This window comes from Oxyura jamaicensis, chromosome 1 (genome assembly GCF_011077185.1).
Source record: "Oxyura jamaicensis isolate SHBP4307 breed ruddy duck chromosome 1, BPBGC_Ojam_1.0, whole genome shotgun sequence".
NCBI classification, from domain to species: Eukaryota; Metazoa; Chordata; class Aves; order Anseriformes; family Anatidae; genus Oxyura; species Oxyura jamaicensis.
Genome location: NC_048893.1, coordinates 78791432 through 78809890, shown reverse-complemented (window position 1 = coordinate 78809890; position 18459 = coordinate 78791432). Strand labels below are relative to the sequence as shown.

Sequence of the window (18459 nt, the reverse complement as noted above, 5' to 3'; positions counted from 1 at the left end):
CCCCCCGCCGCTTTGTGCGGGCGGCCGCGGCGGGGCCGGGCCGTGCCGTGCCGGGCCGTGCAGCAGGTGGCCGTGCCCCCGCCGTGCCGCAGCGTCGCGGGGCCGGGCGCCGTGGCCCCGCCGTGCGGTTCGCGTGTGGCTGTGGGGGGCTGTGGAGGGGGGGGTGGGCGTGCGGAGGTCCCGGTGGGTGGGTTTTTAACGCGGGTCTTGCGGGCAAATCGTACTCGTTTGCGAACTTGGCTTCCCGGGGTGAAGCTGCAAAGCCAGGTGTGAGGTTAGAAGATACTCCGCAGGCGGCAGCCATGGACGCGTGGGGTAAGCGAGTAAAACTTTGGTGCCTCCTCTCCGCTCGGGCGTTTGGTCTGAGGCTGCCGCTGTTGCGCCTGGGCAGGGTCAGGGGCTGAAGGCACGCTGCCCGAGTCGGCCCCGTGCCGCGCCGAAAGCAGCCGCGCAGGCTGGGCACCGGGCTGCCCCACGCGCTCACACTAGGACAGCTCCGTGAACTGGTTCTCTCCTTCCCCATCCTCCCTGCTGTGCTTCCATCCCCGTCGTCGTGTTAGGAGGTCTTTGTATTCCCCCATGTCTGTCTTTTAGGGTGCAGCTTTCTGCTAGGCACGATCCGTTTTAGCTGTTGTTTGACAGTTTTTGGTACGGACCGTATTTTTACCACCCTCTTTTGCATGGGATCTACCAAGTGTGTTGGCAAGGTGAGTTGGTTAGCTCAGTCTTTTGGAAAATATGTAGTACTTAAACGTTTTTGGTAGATCGTTCGTCTCATGGAGCAGCTAACTGAATCGAGTGATCTGACAGCTCAGTGGTCACCAGGCTGACAGAGGAGAGGGTGCTGAAAGGTGTGCTTGGAGGGGGCAAAGTCTGGGCTACTTCACGTGGAAATAGCCAGAGTCTCGTCTGGATCTCCACTAATGCAGAACTGTATCCTCGGGTATACCTTCCTGGTGGCAGTGGAACTTGGCTCCTCATTTTTGAGTTCAGAAAGTTAGATAATCCTGCTTGCTACAAGTGATGTAAATTGTTACTGGCCTTCTGCAAAGGGAGAGCATGCTTCTCCATCCATGTCCCCAAAAGGCCTTTTGCCTACAGAGACACCTAAACGTTTTTTGATGCCATGCATCCCAGACGCACCGTTGTTTCAGTAGGGTTCTAGGTTTGTGCTAGGAAGCTCTAGATCAACGTGAAACTCAAAAACGTTGGTAACCTAAGAGTTGATGCTGTTGTATATTGAGGAAATGCAGGCTGGTGGAGCAGAGCACCAGCTCCCAAGCCAGGTTTCTCCTAATACCCTGAGAGTAAGGTCATATGCGAAACTGGACAAACAGCTTGCTGAGTTGCCTTCTCTTCCACCTGTCTGACAGTTGAATTAGCTCATCTGTGAGCCCACAACTCATTGATCTGACTGAAAATGATGCTTAGGGTAGTTTTTCTGTAAAATTAACAAGTTAAATCAACCAATGAAAGGGTCTAGTGGGTGTTGGAAATAAGGTAGTTGTCTCCTGCTTGTAGCTGAGCTACTGGATAACTTGGTGTGATGTGTACAGCTTTGCTCTGAGTTGCATTCTGATCCTGTTTGAAGTATTTCATATATTTATACCAGTTCCTTTTGTTGAAAAAGCCTGCATTCTCTCCCTTTCCAGTTGCTTTGGGCTTCATCTACTTTTTTTTGGTGCTGCCCCCTGGGGAGCATCTTGTGTTCTGGGTATAGGTATTGATCAACTGTTTCTAACTGTAGCAGTTGTGGATGAAGACAGTAGCAGCCAGTTGAGAGAGTGTGTTTTAACTGAAGAAAAGGTGACTGGGTGTTACCCATGGTCAGTGCTGGAACAGGTACAGGACCCTAGTGTTGTGTTAGCAGGGAGATGCCTAGACAGGACTCAAAGGCAGAGGTGTAAAGATTCATGGGGAAGCCAGGACTGGAGCAACATCTGCGTGCTGGTCAGTGACGGAATTTTCCAGAGTTCGAGGAGCAGGTTTGGAACAGTGGTTCCCTGATTTAATCAGCCATCCACAGCTGTTAATGTTGATGCTCTTGTCCTACTTCAAAGTTGTCTGCTGTTAGTGCCATTCAGGAATTTAGAAACTTGTCTGGTAGAGAATAGTGTTGCACTTCCTTTTATGCTGTGCTGGTCAGTTTGTTTACTGACCTGGAAGAAGTTGCCTTTGGTGAAGGCTATGAAGCTTGAAAGCTCTGGATTTGAAAAGGTCTAAATACAGTGGCCGTGCTGATGCTACGGGATCTTGGGAGCCTAAAGGTCTCATTTAAAATGAGGTCTCTCAGGTAGGCTTCAGGGGAGCCAGCTGGTGGTTTGGAAACAAAGAGGCCATCAGTGATACAGAGACTATCAGAAGCTTTTTTTAAAAACAAAAACAAAAAACTTATGCAAATTATATCCTTTCGAAAAGTCACTTTTTTCAGTAGAATTCGGTTCACGTCTAACCACTTTTGTACATTTCCTTTTCTCACTCTGTTCCCTCCTACTGTTGCCCCCTGTATAGCCCATGTTTCTTGCTACAAGAAGACTCCCTGATCATCCCAATGCATTACTTTTCTGCTAAGCACTTTTTTCAGTCTTGCTTCTCTTCCTCTTGGCTGTTGGATGCCTTCTCCAGGCCTTTCCTAGTTGTGCAGTTCACCACAACTCATCTTTCTGCCCCTGGAATCTCTCTCTGGCTCTGTATGACCTCTTTAGTGTGTTTCCCCTCATAAGTACTGCTTGCGATCCCTTCATCTCACCTGCTTCCGGCTCCGTTCTTCCTTAAAGCAACTTGCCACCCCAGACACCAGCTTCCAGTCTGACATCTGAGTTACAGTCTGTCAGGAACAAGGAGCAGCTGGAAGTGCATGTGATCAGAGAAAGAAAGAAACAATTAAGGATCGGGGGGCAAACTGAGCTGGGGTACCTGCAGGGCAGCAGAGTTGTAGAATTATACGTCTCGGGAGACTACAGGAAGAAGTGATGAGAAGTTGTGGAAGTACAGTGGGAGACTGGAAATACAGTTAATTCACCTCAGTTCAGTACCGTTGAAGTAGAGGTGATCAGGTCTGTAACCAAATGGTTGTCTGAATGAGCTGCAGCCGCTACGTCACTCTGCTGCCTGTTCAAGAATTCAGGATGTTGTAGCATGGTGATAAAAATACGAGGATGTGTGTATTACATTTCAGACTGTGGTAATAGAAAACAAACTGTGAGTATAATTTCTGGGTTATTTCGGCTCCTAGCATCCCCAGCCTCCTATGTTATAGCAAAGCTGTGGAAGAAGCCTGGTACTGGGATATTCAAGTAAAAAAAAAGCTGTGTAATGCAGTGAAATACAGTTTGGCTCTTTCTCTAGCCTGACTTAGTTTCCAATTCTTTCGATTTAGATCTGGAGTCAATCCCAGCCTGAGCTCCCAGGATCCTGTCACCATGGAGACTGAAAGTGAGCAGAACTCTGGCTCCAGCAGCGGGAGCTCCAGTTCTGGAGGAAGCACCCGTCCTCAGATATCACAGATGTCTCTGTATGAGCGTCAGGCTGTACAGGTAAGATGCTGCTACATTCTGGGATTGAGTGCGCAATAGCGGAAGGGCAGTGAGCCCTCTCATGTTCATCTTGGTTGTAATATGTCAAGGTGGGAGCATGTGGGGAAGAGTACAGGGATGCTATCCAGACTGGTAAGGATGGGAGTAGGAAAGCCAAGGCACAGATGGAACCAAGCTTGGCAACGGATGCAGGGAATAACAGGAAGGGATTCTGTAGGTACATTGCTCAGAAAAGAAAGGCCAAGCAAGGAGAGTGTTCCCCTCTGGCTGAGAAGGGTGAACTGGTAACAACGGACATGGATAAGGCTGAGGTACTCAACTTCTTTGCCTCAGTCTTCACTGTCAGTCAGGCTTCCCAAGTCTTTCATTTCCCTAAACCCATAGATGGAGGCTGGGGGAGCAAAGTCCCTCCCACTGTAAGTGAAGAGCAGGTTCGAGACCGCCTGATGAAACTAAACCAGTACAAGTCTGTGGGGCCTGATGTCATGCATCCCAGGGTCCTGAGGGAATTGGCTGATGGAGTTGCCAAGCCTCTCTCCATCATATTTGAAAAGTCCAGGCAGTCAGGTGAGGTCCCTGGTGACTGGAAAAAGGGAAACATTACTCCTATTTTGAAAAAGGGTAGAAAGAAGGCCTCGGGGATCTACAGACCAGTGAGCCTCTCCTCTGTGCCTGGCAAGATCATGGAAAAGGTCCTCCTGGAAGCAATGTCAATGCAAATGCAAAACGAAGAGGTGATCCAAGACAGCCCACATGGCTTCACCAAGGGTAAATTGTACCTGACCAATCCAGTGGCCTTTTATGATGGAGTGACTGCATCAGTTGACAAAGGAAGACTGACAAATGTCATCTACCTGGATTTCTGCAAGGCCTTTGACATGGTCCCACGTGACATCCTGATTTCCAAATTGGAGAGAGAGAGATTTGATGGGTGGACCATTCAGTGGATAAGGAATTGGCTTGAAGATCACACCCAGAGAGTGGTGGTCAATGGCTCTATGTCCACGTGGAGGCTGGTGACAAGCGGTGTCCCTCAGGGGTCTGTCCTGGGACTGGTGCTTTTCAGTATCTTCATCAGTGACATAGATGATGGGATTAAGTGCACCCTCAGCAAGTTTGCAGATGAGACCAAGCTGAGTGGTGCAGTCAGTACAACAGAAGGAAGGGTTGACATCCAAAGGGACCTGGACAAGCAAGAAAAGTGGGCCCATCTGAACCTAAGCTCAAGGAGCTGCACCTGGGCCGGGGCAATCCTGGACATGAGCACAGACTGGGAGAAAAATACAAGAACAGCCCTTCAGAGAAGGACCCAGGAGTTCTGGTAGATGAAGGACTCAACATAAGCCAGCAGTGTGTGCTTGCATACCAAAAAGCCAACTGCATCCTGGGCTGCATCAACAGAGGAATGACTAGCAGGTTGACGGAGGTGATTGTCCCCCTGTGCTCTGCCCTTTTGAGGCCCTACCTGGAGTGCTGCATCCAGGTGAGGGGCTCCCAGCATAAGAAGGGTGTGGATCTGTTAGAGCAGGTCCAGAGGAGGGCTATGAAGAACAGAGAGCTGGAGCATCTCTCCTATGAAGAAAGGCTGAGAGAGTTGGGGTTGTTCAGCCTGGAGAAGAGAAGGCTCAGGGGTGACCGCATTGCAGCTTTCCAATACTCAAAGGGGGCTTATAAAAAAAGATGTAGAGCAACTTTTTGCTTGGGTAGATAATGACAGGACAAGGGGTTATCTAGTGGATGGCATCCCAGCTTACAGCAGGGCAGTTGGAGTTGGATGATTTTTAAGGTCCCTTCCAACCTGAGCCATTCTATGATTCAGTGATATGCCTGAAGGGCTGTCATGTTTTGGGGTTTAGGAATTCTTGTGTTAGGCCTGGTCTTTACTTCTTGTAGTCTGGTGCTGTGTTTTGTGTTTTCTAAGTTACTTCTTCAGTATCCAGCCTTGTAGATTTAGTCAATACTCAGACTGATTTTTAGCTCTGCTGTTCTAGTGCAAGTCACTCTGTTTATCGTGCCATTTCTTCTATATGGTCTGTGTGGTGTATATACATACTACAAAGTTTTTTAAAGTGTGCTTCTTGCTGTCCTGGAATATGCCTGTGATTCAGTCTGTTACCAAGTTTGTAGCTCCTTTACCTGTTTTATTATACTAATCTGGTGGCTTTTTTTTTCTTTTTGTGGGGATGAGGTATGGTCCCAAGGCCATTATTTATTTCTTCATTTCTATCTGATCACATTTCAAGGACGTACTGTTTTTTAACAATTGGGTTTTTCTATTTCTCTAGGCTCTTCAGGCACTCCAGAGACAGCCCAATGCAGCTCAGTACTTTCATCAGTTTATGCTCCAGCAGCAGCTTAACAGTGCTCAGCTTCACAGCTTGGCTGCTGTCCAGCAGGTGAGTTGCCAAGGGGCAGAAGGTGAGGAACTGGATTGTTCTCTACTCGCACTCTGACTTATACACCGAGGTCCTGATCTGCAATTAGACAACTGGTACCTAATTGCACTACTTGTGATGTGCTAAACATATTGTTTGAATGTAATATAAACAGCTAGTAAACTGGAAGCTTGATGGAAAGATTTGTTTAGTTTTCAGGTACAAAAAAGGGGAAGATAAAATTTAGCATCCCATAAGGGAATTTGCACACTGGAGGCATGTGACTAACTACTGTACCTCCTTTAAACAAAAGATGGGTGTTTAAATCACCAGTGGATGCAGTAGTATTTTAAAACTGTCTTAAAGTGAATGATGGATTGTTATTTCTCTGAGAATAAACGTAGTTTTGTATGTGTGAAATTTCATGTGGTATCCTCTGAATTTTCTCTCTTGAAACTTACTGTCCCATGGTTTCTTTGCCAGTTACTAGCAAGAAGGATCTGGGGTAGATCTTGTCCATGAAGGAGGGTGTTTCTTTAATTGAGTTAAGTTTATTGAGATGATGTATGATGCATAATATTTTTATTTTTTTTTTTAATTTAGCAACTTTGCTCACTTTAACTGATGATAAATTCTGTCAAGATGAATTATATGTGATGTGACAGTACACTTCTGTCTATGTAAAATCTCCATCAGTAGTTGTGCTTCTTGTCTGTTAATTCAGGTTTTAGTTGTTTTCAAATTCCTACCTGGAATTTTATAGGACAGAGCATATAGAATCCTCTCACCAGTATTATATGAATCTTAGTTTTAAAACCAACTGAACACATGCAGTGTACTTGCCATGAGATCATTATAGGAAAGAAAAAAAAAAAATCTATTTACCCTCCTGTACCAACTGAATGTGCTGTAATCTGAAATTTGTTACTTGCAGTACTATCATTGCATTGTTACTAATCTGCATGACTAGCTCAGCAAATTGGTAATGTTTCAGGGAATGTCTGGATGTTAACAGAGTGGACTGGAGCATCAGGATGAGGGCTTGCAGTGTGTGGCATGACAAACTGGGGCAACGTTCTTGGGAATGGGAGAAGATGTTGATGATGGTATTTAGTGTTCTTAGAAAACCAAATATTAGGGCAGGATAAAAAAAAGTTTTTTTCAGGTACTCATTCCTCTGTTAATCTCTTTTGCAGGCTACAATTGCAGCCAGTAGACAAGCCAGCTCCCCCAACACCAGCACCCCACAACAGACTACCACCACCCAGGCCTCCGTAAGTAATTACACCAATCAAAGCGCTTCCCTGCACCCTGCTCCCCCCTGCCCTTGTTCTTTCTCCTCTTTGTCTTGTAGGAAGGCAGTCAGCCAGGGAAACACAACTTCTAGGCATGCTGGGAATCCATAAGATACAGATAACTTTAAGGATTTGGGGTGCTATCATTATTGGTGGGGTTTGAGGAGCCCTGAGGTGTCTGAGTGGGATAGGCTTCTTAGCTGGAAAGGTAGACACTAATATATTTTTTTCTGATGCTTTGGGGATATGTTTTCTTGGTTTAGAAGAAGATCAGGACTTCTAAGAAGAAGGAGTTGTGAGCAGCTTGGAGGGGAATGTTCTTTTTTTCTTGGACAGAGTAGAAGTAGCTCGTTGAATGAGAGGAAGTATGATATTTATAGTGGGTATTGAGGAACTAGGATTTGTTCAAAGAGTATAGGTGAGTAGGTAAGGCAGATTATTTTTTTTTTCCCTTTTACTTGAGAGGCTGGAGAAAATGTATTTTTAGTTATTTTTTGGATCTCTTATTGAAGTTGCAAAGTAACAGTGATGCTCAGGCTCATCATATAAATGAGGTTAGTGTCCAGGATTTTGGCTAGTTTAGATCACATAGCCTCTTAAAGCAAGAATTTCCTTCTTTCTTCTTGGTCCCCTGTGGCATACAGGGAAAAACTGTGAAATACTTGTTCTGGCTGTACCACAGTAAGTGAAATTTTACTTCTTTCTTTGCCCCCATCTCTTCTTATATGATTTGTGTCTTTTTTTTCTGTTTTAAGATCAACCTAGCCACCACATCAGCTGCTCAGCTGATAAGTCGCTCACAGAGTGTGAGTTCCCCTAGTGCCACAACTCTGACGCAGTCTGTGCTCCTTGGGAATACCACCTCACCACCTCTCAACCAGTCACAGGCCCAGATGTACCTCCGGGTAAGAAATAAGTACACAAAATGTGTCCTGACCAATAAGCCCCACTTTCTAGACGCTCAGTTGTTTCCCTGTTTGGGACTACCAGCTCCTCAGGGATAACTCCAACTCTAAGAATGATATGATATGTTTTAAATTCAGATGAGGAAGCTCTTATTCCTGAAACAGCATTAGACTTTGGGCTCAGCTTTTTAGGGTAAATTAGCTTTGCATTGTGTATTGAAGTTCTTAAGAACTGTGTTTGTCTCTGCTCTGCATAGATGTTAAAGATCCCATGGCACTTCTCAGTAGAGCATAAATGTGAAATATATATCCTAGACTTGAGTAGAACTCACAGAAATAAAGCTACTTGTCTTGTTGATTGCTGGAACAGATATATGGTAAATTATTCCCTTCAGTCACTGCACACAGGGACGTAAGTCAGGATTCGAGTAAGTCCAGGAACATAAATCAACAGGAACAAATATATCATCCTTTTGAATAGTATGAAGTGCTGCTATATGGAAAATGTTAGACTTGACTATAATCTATCTGAAGTTTGGTTACCTACTTGAAAAATATGTTCTGTGTCTCAGTTGGCTTTAGGTACAGATTGTAATCCCCTGTTCAAACAGCCTTGGTGTTGAGTGTATGTCTTTTATCACTGTTTCTCAACCAGTCCTGAATATACATCTTGAAATTAAATTATACCCAAGTATTTTAGCTGGTCCTGGGCAGCTTGTGGGAGTTGCCCCAGGCCCATATTTGACAGAATACTGCTTGTTTCCATAAGGAAACTGTTTCCTGCTCTTGAGGGTTATGTTACAGTGCAGAGTGGGGAAGGGTGTGGGGGGCGGGATGCCATGTACAACATTGCAGCCTCATGTTGCTTTGTAATCTGCTTGTGGTTCGCTGTCTGTCTTTCTCTCTTCCCCTCTGTTCCTTTCATTCCGCATCACCTGACCCATTCCCAACAGCCACAGCTGGGGAACCTGTTGCAGGTAAACCGGACCTTGGGCCGCAATGTGCCTCTTGCCTCCCAACTCATCCTGATGCCTAATGGGGCCGTGGCTGCTGTCCAGCAGGAGGTACCACCCACCCAGTCTCCCGGGGTCCATGCAGACACAGACCAGGTCAGTGACACCCGCTCCCAGAGTCCTTCCCTTCCCCTGTACACAACCTGCACTCTGGTCTTTGTCTCCAGCCACCTATGCCTGTACAGAAGATTCGCTCTATTTTATCTCCATTCTGTGTCCCTGTAACTGTTGCAGGCAAGAAATACTGCTCTCTCTTGCCATCGTTTCCCAATGTTTGCTTTTTGCCGCCAGAGACAGGCTTCATTTCTGATGAAAATTTCTGGGATGAGACATGGGCTGGATCAATCATGTTTTCACAGCTTTTTAGTTGTCTTTGTGTGAAAAGAACTGTTGAGTTCTATGTCCATTTTTCAGCGAGACATTCACTCTGCAATGAAGAGTCTTTGTCAGCAATAGTATTCCTTAATCTAGGTGGTTTGTTGTAAAAATGACAACAGGGCAGAAGGTCTTAGCTCCTGCACTCTGCTGTAAATCTTTCTCTGGGTCAGAGAGCTGCCATGGCTTCCCTTTTCCTGGGCCTAACCTTGGGATTTCCAGTTACTTTGTCTTTTCTGGAGCACTTTCTTTGAAGAAAGTTAGCCACAATCAAACTTGAAGATAATGCTGCATTTGGAGGGGGATTAAATACTGAGGATGGTAGCACTGAAATGCAGAGGAACTGGTGAATGAGCAAGGCTGCAGGCCTCCTGAATGGAAAGCACTGTACAGATAGAGGAGGCAGGTGGCACAAAAATCGTGAAGGAATTACTGCTCTTTAAAGGGGTATCTCAGCACACTTACAGCTGTGCTAAAGTGGATCCTAGCAATGCAAGGACAAGGCAGACAGGTCTGAAGGCTATCCCGTGCATCAGAAAGAATGGTGTTTTCCTCAAGTGCTGTTCAGAAAGTGCCACGAGATCTTTAACTTCCATCAGAGATGGGGCAGAAGGCAGTTCAGGTTAATGCTTTCTGGGGAGGGTTGCACCTGAGCCTTGCCTTATGGTATTAGCCAGCTCCCCATGTTAGACTTACAGCATTGACTTGGCCTGCATCCCAGCAGAGACTATTGCTTATGCATTCTCTTGTTCTGTACCTCTCTCCAGCTTCTAGGAAGTAACATGCTTAAAGCAAATGGACTGTGTTCTGTATGTGTATTTCTAGGTGCAGAACTTGGCTGTGAGGAGCCAGCAGACCTCATCCACTAATGCCCAGCTCCAAAGCTCTGCTCAGAAGGCAGCTCTACCAGGAAACTCCCAGGCTTCGTGCCTGCCACAGGCCACAAATACAGGCCAGACCTTGGCAGTGGCTCAGGCATCTTCTAGCAGCACAGGCCAGTCCCTCAACTTGAGTCAGGGGGCAGCAGGCAGCAATGGTGTCTCTGGGGGTGTGGTGCCAAGCAGTGGGAGCCAGACCTCAACAGGATTGAGCCAGACAGCCTCAGCAGGTGCTGCTGGCAGTTGCCAAAGGAAAGGCACAGGAGTGGTTCAACCATTACCAGTAGCAGCTGCCCAGGCAGTGACTATCAGCCAGGGAAGCCAAACAGAGACAGAGAATGCAGCCACAAAGAAGGGCGAAACGGACAGTGGTGGACAGCAAACAGTGGGCATGAACCTGACGCGGACAGCTACACCAGCACCCAGCCAAACACTGATCAGCTCAGGTAAGGGGTGCCCTGTTCCTTCTCTTTGAACCAGTTGAGCTTTTGGAAGAGTGCCATTTAAAGCCCAGTGGTGAGAGGTTTCCCAACAAGCCTCCCAGTTGCCATGCTCCTGGAGGCTGTTCTCTAGGGATTATCCTGCTCTACTAATGATAGAACTTGATCCCAGCCCATTCAGTTCCCACTGTCCTCTGCCAGTTAGCTGTCAGTCTTTTTGGAACATAACAATTCAAACCAGTGCAGTGGCTGCTTGCCTTTTTTTGTTGTTGTTGTTCGCAGCTGTGCTGTTGTTAACCTTTGTGCTCTCCTTTTCTCTGGTTCTGTTGTGCTCTCCTTTTCTCTGGTTCTGTGTTTGTATAGCCACGTATACACAGATTCAGCCACACTCCTTGATCCAGCAGCAGCAGCAGATTCACCTGCAGAAGCAGGTGGTGATTCAGCAGCAGATTGCCATTCATCACCAGCAGCAGTTCCAGCACCGCCAGTCCCAGCTCCTCCACACAGCCACCCATCTCCAGCTGTCCCAGCAGCAGCAACAGCAGCAGTCACCATCTCTGACCCAACAGCAGCAACAAGCTCAACCTCCACAGCAGCAGGCTCCACCTCAAAACCAGCAGCAGGCTCAGACCCTTGTGGTACAACCTATGTTGCAGTCCCAGGCACAGCCTGTTCAGCTCCAGCAGGACAGTCCTTGCCAGCAAACCACCAAATCACCTGTTCCAATCCAGTCAAAATCTATGGTCACTCCCATCAAACCACCTCAGCTTGGGCCTGCCAAAATGTCAGCAGCACAGCAGCCTCCACCACACATACCTGTGCAGGTGGTGGGTACTCGGCAGCAGGGCTCAGGCCAAGCCCAGGCACTGGGTTTAGCTCAGATTGCTGCAGCAGTGACGACTTCCCGGGGAATGCCAGCTGTGGTCCAGCCTGTTTCCCAAGGCCATGCTGCTTCCCCATCCTCCTCAGCTCCAGCATCCTCACAGGAAGCTTCGCCTCTCACCACAGGGGTGAATTTGGCACAAGTTCAAGGCACAACCCACATGGTGAAGAGCCCAGCCTCCTCTCCAGTTGTGGCTCAGATGCCAGCAGCATTCTACATGCAGTCTGTCCAGCTGCCAGTAAGTGATACCATCAAGAAGGGGAATACCATATGGATTCTCTTTGTTCAGTCTTAGGACTGTATTCCAGCCCTGGGTCGGTGGGATGGGAGGAATAAGAGGTTTGGATGAAGGGATATAGAGACTTTTCCTCTCAAAAATGCTGATTCCAGTCCAGCCCTGGGGGTTACTGACGAGAAACAGTTTTCTTTCATGTGATTGTTCAGAGGCTTGCATGAAACAAACTGGTGAGAATTGGACCCCGATTCAAATGGAGTAGGTGTCCACATCACATACTAAATATCCCATTTAACGACAGTTGGCCTCTTTGATGTCTCTCAGAAGAGAGAAGGTGGCTGAGTGGGCTGAGAAGACTGAACTGCCCTCTCCCCACTAGGTGCGGATACCTCCAGGTCAGAGACCCCTTGGTGCGTGGTTATCAGCCACTGAGGTAGAGCTGGCTCTAGGTCTCGGAGGATTCCCTAGCAACAGACTATGCAGAGGTAGACAAAGATGGCTCATGTTCCGTAGGCCTCTCATGCAGCTATAAATTGGTCAGCCAGGGCCTGCCTAACTCCAGGGGACACTGACGCTTTTTCAGCTCAGCTATCTGTATCTGTAGTCAGTTGCTGAGACTGTTAATTTGACTGGATTTTTGCTTGTGTAGTCAAGGGCAAAATGTGCCAGTTTGTTTCTAAACTCTGGCTGCTTCTTCAGGAAGCTGTCACAGGATTTGTCTGGTTTTTACAGCTGAGGGACAATTCAGCTCTCATCCAGCTACTGTTTTGACTCTGTTTCTTCACTGGAACTGATCTGATCTAGCCTGTTTGGAAACTGCTGGGTGAATGCCATTCCATTTCTTCCTGGAATAATCCTTTGAGGTTTGCATGGTGTCCTGGTATTATGTCAATGTATCGCTATATCCACTAGGATGCTACATCCTAGTCAGTAGTCTGGTAGTGTGTCTTATGAAGCTTTCGCTCCCTGCTAGGTAAACGCTCCTAAACAAAGATGGGAGCTGAATGCATTTCCAGGAGTGGGAACCAGGCTGGAGATGAAGTATGATGGAGCAGGATGTACTCTTCTTGTTGCCTTCGATCTGTGTTGTTCTCTGCTTTGGGTTCTTCTCTCTGCTTACATGTGCCTCTATTCATTCAGGGCAAGTCTCAGACCTTAGCAGTAAAACGCAAGGCAGAGTCAGAGGAGGAGAAGGAGGAATCAGCCAGTGTCACTGCACTCCTGCCCGCCAGGTCTTCTCCTGTGACAGACAGCCCCAAAAACATGGAGGAGAAGAATGGCCTTGGAGGTGAGGTACAAAAGGACAGCTCTGGTTTTTCTGTACTAATGATCTGATCTCAAGTTCCACTTGAAGTAAGCGGAGCAATAGTAATAGTGACTTTGGTGCTGTTAACATTCCAGATAAATCTGATCCTGCTGTCACTGCAACCCCAAATACCACCTCAAGTGAAGGAGCATCAGTCACCCCCACCTCTGCACCCACCCCAAACCTAGCAATGGTGTCACGTCAGATGGGAGACTCCAAACCCCCACAAGCCATTGTTAAGCCCCAGATCCTCACACACATCATTGAGGGCTTTGTCATCCAGGAAGGAGCAGAACCCTTTCCGGTAAGGATTCACTGCTGTGTGGAAAGGAGGTACAGCTGTCCCCTGGAAAGGTGGTGGGCATCCATCTTTGGACAGGACTTTGTTTCCCCATGTTCCATGTAAGCTTTTTTAGCTCAAAACACAGAAGTGAGAGGAAGGCGAGGGAAGCTGGTTTCATGCATGAAGCAAAGCGTCAGGAGGTGGTATTAAAGACGACAGGTTGGAGTGAGATGGGAAATGTGAACTGGCAAATGTGATGGGAACTGTTTTCTCCAATAGTCCCCAAAGCAATAATTTATGCGGGAATTATAAGAAGGTTCTTCTGTCTGATTTCTACTGAGGGAAAGATGCGCTGCATTTTGAATAAGCAGCAGGTAAATTTAAAGCAAATAAGGGGAAATAGAGTCACATGGAATTGCAGGATATTTGAAGCAGACAGTACTTAGTGATCTTTAAATGAACTGCCACATCTGTGAATAAGGAAAGAGTAACTTTGTTCAGCATCTCTCCTTCCTTAGTATGCAGAGGGATTATTTTGAGTTATAATAAGGAGTGACTGGCATATGCTTCAGAAAAGTGGTGGTCACAGAGCTCCTTTACTGATGGGCCAAATTCTTTCTCTTCCTGGCTAGGTGGGTTCTCAGCTGCTGAAAGAATCTGAGAAACCACTGCAGGGAGGGGCTCCTTCTGGTCAGAGTGAAAACCTGTCCAGCAATTCTCCAGGAGGGGACAGTGCTTCTATGGGTGAGTTTCAGCACTAGGACACATTGCTAGCAGTACTGAAAGTTTCTGCTGGTACTTTATTTACTTTATACATTATGGACTCGTATCCCTTCTGTCCTTCTGTTAACACCTTGGAGTCTCAAGCTACAGACCTAGGATCTTATTTTCTCAAGTGCCAGAAGACATTACTTTGTTAATACAATCTAACACACCCTATGTTAGTAAGCAGAATCTGAACTGTACCTGTAATGACTGTGAAGGATGTGTGGACACAGCAGAGAGTGCAGATGGAGACTCCCCCACAGCCTTGTAGGATATGAGGGATATGCTGCTACTTGCTTGTTCAGTGAAAGGGATATGGAGAAATACACTACTGCGTTCAATATCCTGGGGTCCTAATTAGTGGAGCTTCTGCCTCTCCTCTACCAGCTTCTTCCCCATGCTAATTGTTCAGTAGTTTCAAGAGACAATAGTGTTGGAATCTGTCTGCTGAAAGGAAGAGTAGTGCAATGAGGAATCATTACGTGTGATTTGTTTCAGCTCAAATCATCAAATGGTGTATATCTCTGTATCTTACTAGAGCTTGATAAGAAGGCAAACTTGCTGAAGTGTGAATACTGTGGGAAGTATGCCCCAGCCACCCAGTTCCGTGGCTCCAAGAGGTTTTGTTCCATGACCTGTGCTAAAAGGTAATAGCAAGACGACATCATCCTCTTCTCTGACTCTACATTCTTGGGAACTGGGCATGTGTCCCTTCTCCAGGTAGCGTACAGTACTTCAGTACATCTGATTCTCCCTACATGGGATGCATTGACCACAGAGATCCTTTAGTACTGGACCTCTTTATGATTTGTGAATGCTTCTAGATCTGGAGGAGGTGGATATGGTGTCGAGTGTAAACAGGATTTCCTACTTGCTCAGGAAATGAGATGGGAAGAGGGAAGTTCTTGGGCTCCAAAGAACCTCTCATGTACATTTGACTGATTAAATGAATGCTTACTGGTAGCTGTCTGCTCCGTTGGTAGTAAAGACACAAGGGAGCACTGGGGGGGGAAAATCCTGTGGAGAAATTACACTAGTCATTGCTGCCTCCTGTTGATAGCAGAGTGCTTGTTATGGGTCTTTTTTCCCTTAGGGGAATGACTTAATTGACCCTTCAGATGTTAGATCAAGACTCTGGTGTCCAAATATTGCTTGTGAGAAGTCTGGACTGGTTCCTTCCAGGGGGAATCCTTAGAAGGAGGAAGAACAGAATTTGATGGTAAAGAGAAGTTTCATCCACATCTAGAGAAAGGAGAAACAGTATGTTTAGTTAGTTGCTGTTTCCTAATTGCTGCTCTGCTTCTACTTATTTGAGGTACAATGTCAGCTGCAGCCATCAGTTTCGGTTGCAGAGAAAGAAGATGAAAGAATTCCAGGAAGCTAACTATGCTCGTGTGCGCCGACGGGGATCACGGCGCAGCAGCTCTGAAATTGCTCGAACAAAGATCCAGGGCAAGCGTCACAGGGTAAGGCTGTAGTCCTGTCTGCCCCAGTCAAGGCAGATTTCAGCACAATAATCGTCACCGTTGGAGGTACCAGGTTCTGACAGCATATGTAGTTGTACAGTACATGACCAGCACACATTGACACAGTTGTTAGACAAGGCACAGTAAGCTGGTCTAATTGCTCAACATCTGCAAAAAGCAGATTAACATTTGTATTTGTTTATTCTGTATTCACTCCAGCACGTCACAGACATCTCAGTGAGTGTGATCAGCTGCCAGGCTTGATAGAAAACGATCCACTTTTCCTGTATGGTTAGCTTTTTTCAGATTAATTATTTGAACCAGATTATAGTACGATTGAAAGAGCTCCAGAGCTGACATGAGGAAGAGGAATGGATTAGGGGAGGATGGGGAGAAGGAAGAGGAAGGGAGGTGAAATTTCACTTTCACCCCCCTTCAGTGTTGAGTGAGCTCTTGTGACAGCTGCCCCTGGACTAACAGCCTGAGAAAATTGTCCCAGACTGTTGGGACTTCTACTGTTCCCAGTGTCTGGTTTTGCACCTAGTAACTGTGATTTTTTTAAAAAAAAAAAAAAATCACACTTTTTCTTTCTTTCCTGTGGGCTTATAGGGTCAAGAGGACTCAAGTCGAGGTTCTGATAACTCCAGCTATGATGAGGCTTTGTCCCCTACATCTCCAGGACCCCTGTCAGTGCGGGCCAGCCATGGAGAGAGGGACCTGGCAAACTCTAGTATGGCCCCACCTACCCCAGATCTACATGGCATCAACCCAGTCTTCCTGTCCAGCAATCCCAGTCGTTGGAGTGTGGAGGAAGTGTACGAGTTCATTGCATCGTTGCAAGGTGAAGTTATCCTCCATTCCTGCAGTCCTCTGATCCAGTAGCATGGAGAAATCTTTTTGGAGATCTTTGAGAGCGGTTCCTGGCGCTTTTACCGTACTCTTTATGTGTTTCTGAATTGGAGTAGGTCATGCAAATGGATGAGTTGTACTCCTCAAACAGCCTGTAACCTCAGGCAGCCTGTGTGGAGAGGGGGGATTGGTTAGATTCCTAGCTTACTGACAGAGGTCTAAAGAGTAGGAGTGACAGAAGTGCCATCTGTTTCTCAGTGCCATTTTCTTGGTTTCACAGGGTGCCAGGAGATTGCTGAGGAGTTTCGATCACAGGAAATAGATGGCCAAGCCCTGTTGCTTTTGAAGGAGGAACACCTCATGAGTGCCATGAACATCAAGCTGGGACCAGCCCTCAAGATTTGTGCCAAGATCAACGTCCTAAAGGAGACCTAACAGCTCACGGCAATAGATTCATTTCACCTTTGACACCCAGAGCAGCTGCCAGCTTTGGAGCATCCTGCTGGGGCAGGGAAAAATGGGACAATCCCTTGTGGTCTTGCATTCAAGAAGAATGAGAAGGAATTTGACTGAAACTGCCATGTACAAGCCCATGTTTTGGTCTTTTAATGGTGCTACAAGGGGGAAGAAAACTCCCACCTGGGGCCTTTGAAACTTTCCTTCTTCCTGGTTTTGAATATGCCTCTCCCATTTACCACATAAAGAAGGGAAGGAGACTTCTTTGTTTTAGCAGACTTCTGAAAGGGGCCCTTGTCCCTTCTTGCTACAGCAGGTTTGTTGGATCTTATTTGAGTCTTGTGTCAGAACTTGAAGCATAGGAAGACCCTGTCCTGTATGGATATTGGGGGCAGCTGTGCTTGAGGCATTTAGGAAGTGAATTAGTAAATTCCAAGTGACAGATGTGGACAAAAAAGAACTAGAGCAAAAGAGGCTGCTTCTGTTACACTTTAAAAAAAAATAAATAACCTAGGCTGTTTATGAACTGGGTTTAATAGCCATTCCAGCATGCATACCAAACTTGAAGGCACATGGCAATAGGAGCTGCCTTAGCTTTACTGTCTCCTGTAGAGATTCAGATCAAAGAGTAAGTGTTTTGGCAGCTATTCACTCCAGATGCTCCTCATTGAAACTGTCAGAGGAGCATTTATCCTGAGTACTTATGACAAGGTGATGGGGAAATCAGAGTGGGGGGTTGTCTTACATTAGGAAACCCTACACCACTTGGTGTATCTCCCCAGTATGTGAGTGCGAGGGTATAATTTACAGATCCAAAGCAGTCTCAAGAAGCACCAAGGCTCTTCATAAATCAGCTGGTTTTTTTTTGTTTGTTTGTTTGCTTTTTTTTGTTTGTTTGGTGGGGTGGGGGTGGGGATTGTTCTCTTAACCTGTTTGTATTATTTTTGTGTCTATCTTTATTATCCTCAGGAGAGCTTATGGGACAAAGTTTAAGCTGGCAGGATTGTATCACCTGCCTCAGCCTTTTTTTTTGGTGATGATGTAAAACAACTACTTCTCTTCCTCAGTATAAAAAAAAAAAAAACAACACTCCAACTGAATTATGATCCTTTAATACTTCTTTCTAAGGGGTACAACTCTCTTATAGGCTAAGCCCTTGCTACTCAGCTCCCATAGGTTTAAAGGACCAAATCCAGAAGTTTTGTGGAACTTTGGCAAAGGCAAAAATGTGGGCAGTTTTCTTCCAGCACATCTGCTTTAAAAAAGGAAAACAAACTATACAAAGCGTGAAGATATAAGTGTCCCCTACAGTCAAATAGCTGAAAGCAAGATTTTTTTTTTAAAAAAAAAAAACTTTTCTATTTTCAGAAGTTTCATATGCCTATTTGAGTGAAATGCA

The 18459-nt window shown here is 46.3% G+C and overlaps 1 protein-coding gene across 3 annotated transcripts; it reads left to right on the top strand.

The window, feature by feature from the left end:
- Nucleotides 1-2978: 2978 nt before the first annotated feature.
- On the top strand, nt 2979-18394 carry PHC1 (polyhomeotic homolog 1). 3 transcript variants are annotated; one of them, XM_035312908.1, is made up of 14 exons: nt 2979-3536; nt 5822-5932; nt 7108-7185; nt 7962-8111; nt 9089-9220; nt 10325-10823; nt 11181-11938; nt 13076-13223; nt 13337-13545; nt 14157-14268; nt 14828-14936; nt 15605-15755; nt 16365-16596; nt 16885-18394. In XM_035312908.1, exons 1-14 carry the CDS (start codon nt 3423-3425, stop codon nt 17037-17039), a joined length of 2958 nt encoding a protein of 985 aa, XP_035168799.1. In that variant the 5' UTR covers nt 2979-3422; the 3' UTR covers nt 17040-18394. The 3 variants fall into 3 exon arrangements, with proteins under 3 accessions (XP_035168799.1, XP_035168791.1, XP_035168807.1); XM_035312900.1 differs by having other exon boundaries at nt 9065-9220; XM_035312916.1 differs by lacking the exon at nt 9089-9220.
- The last annotated feature ends 65 nt before the right edge of the window (nt 18395-18459 follow it).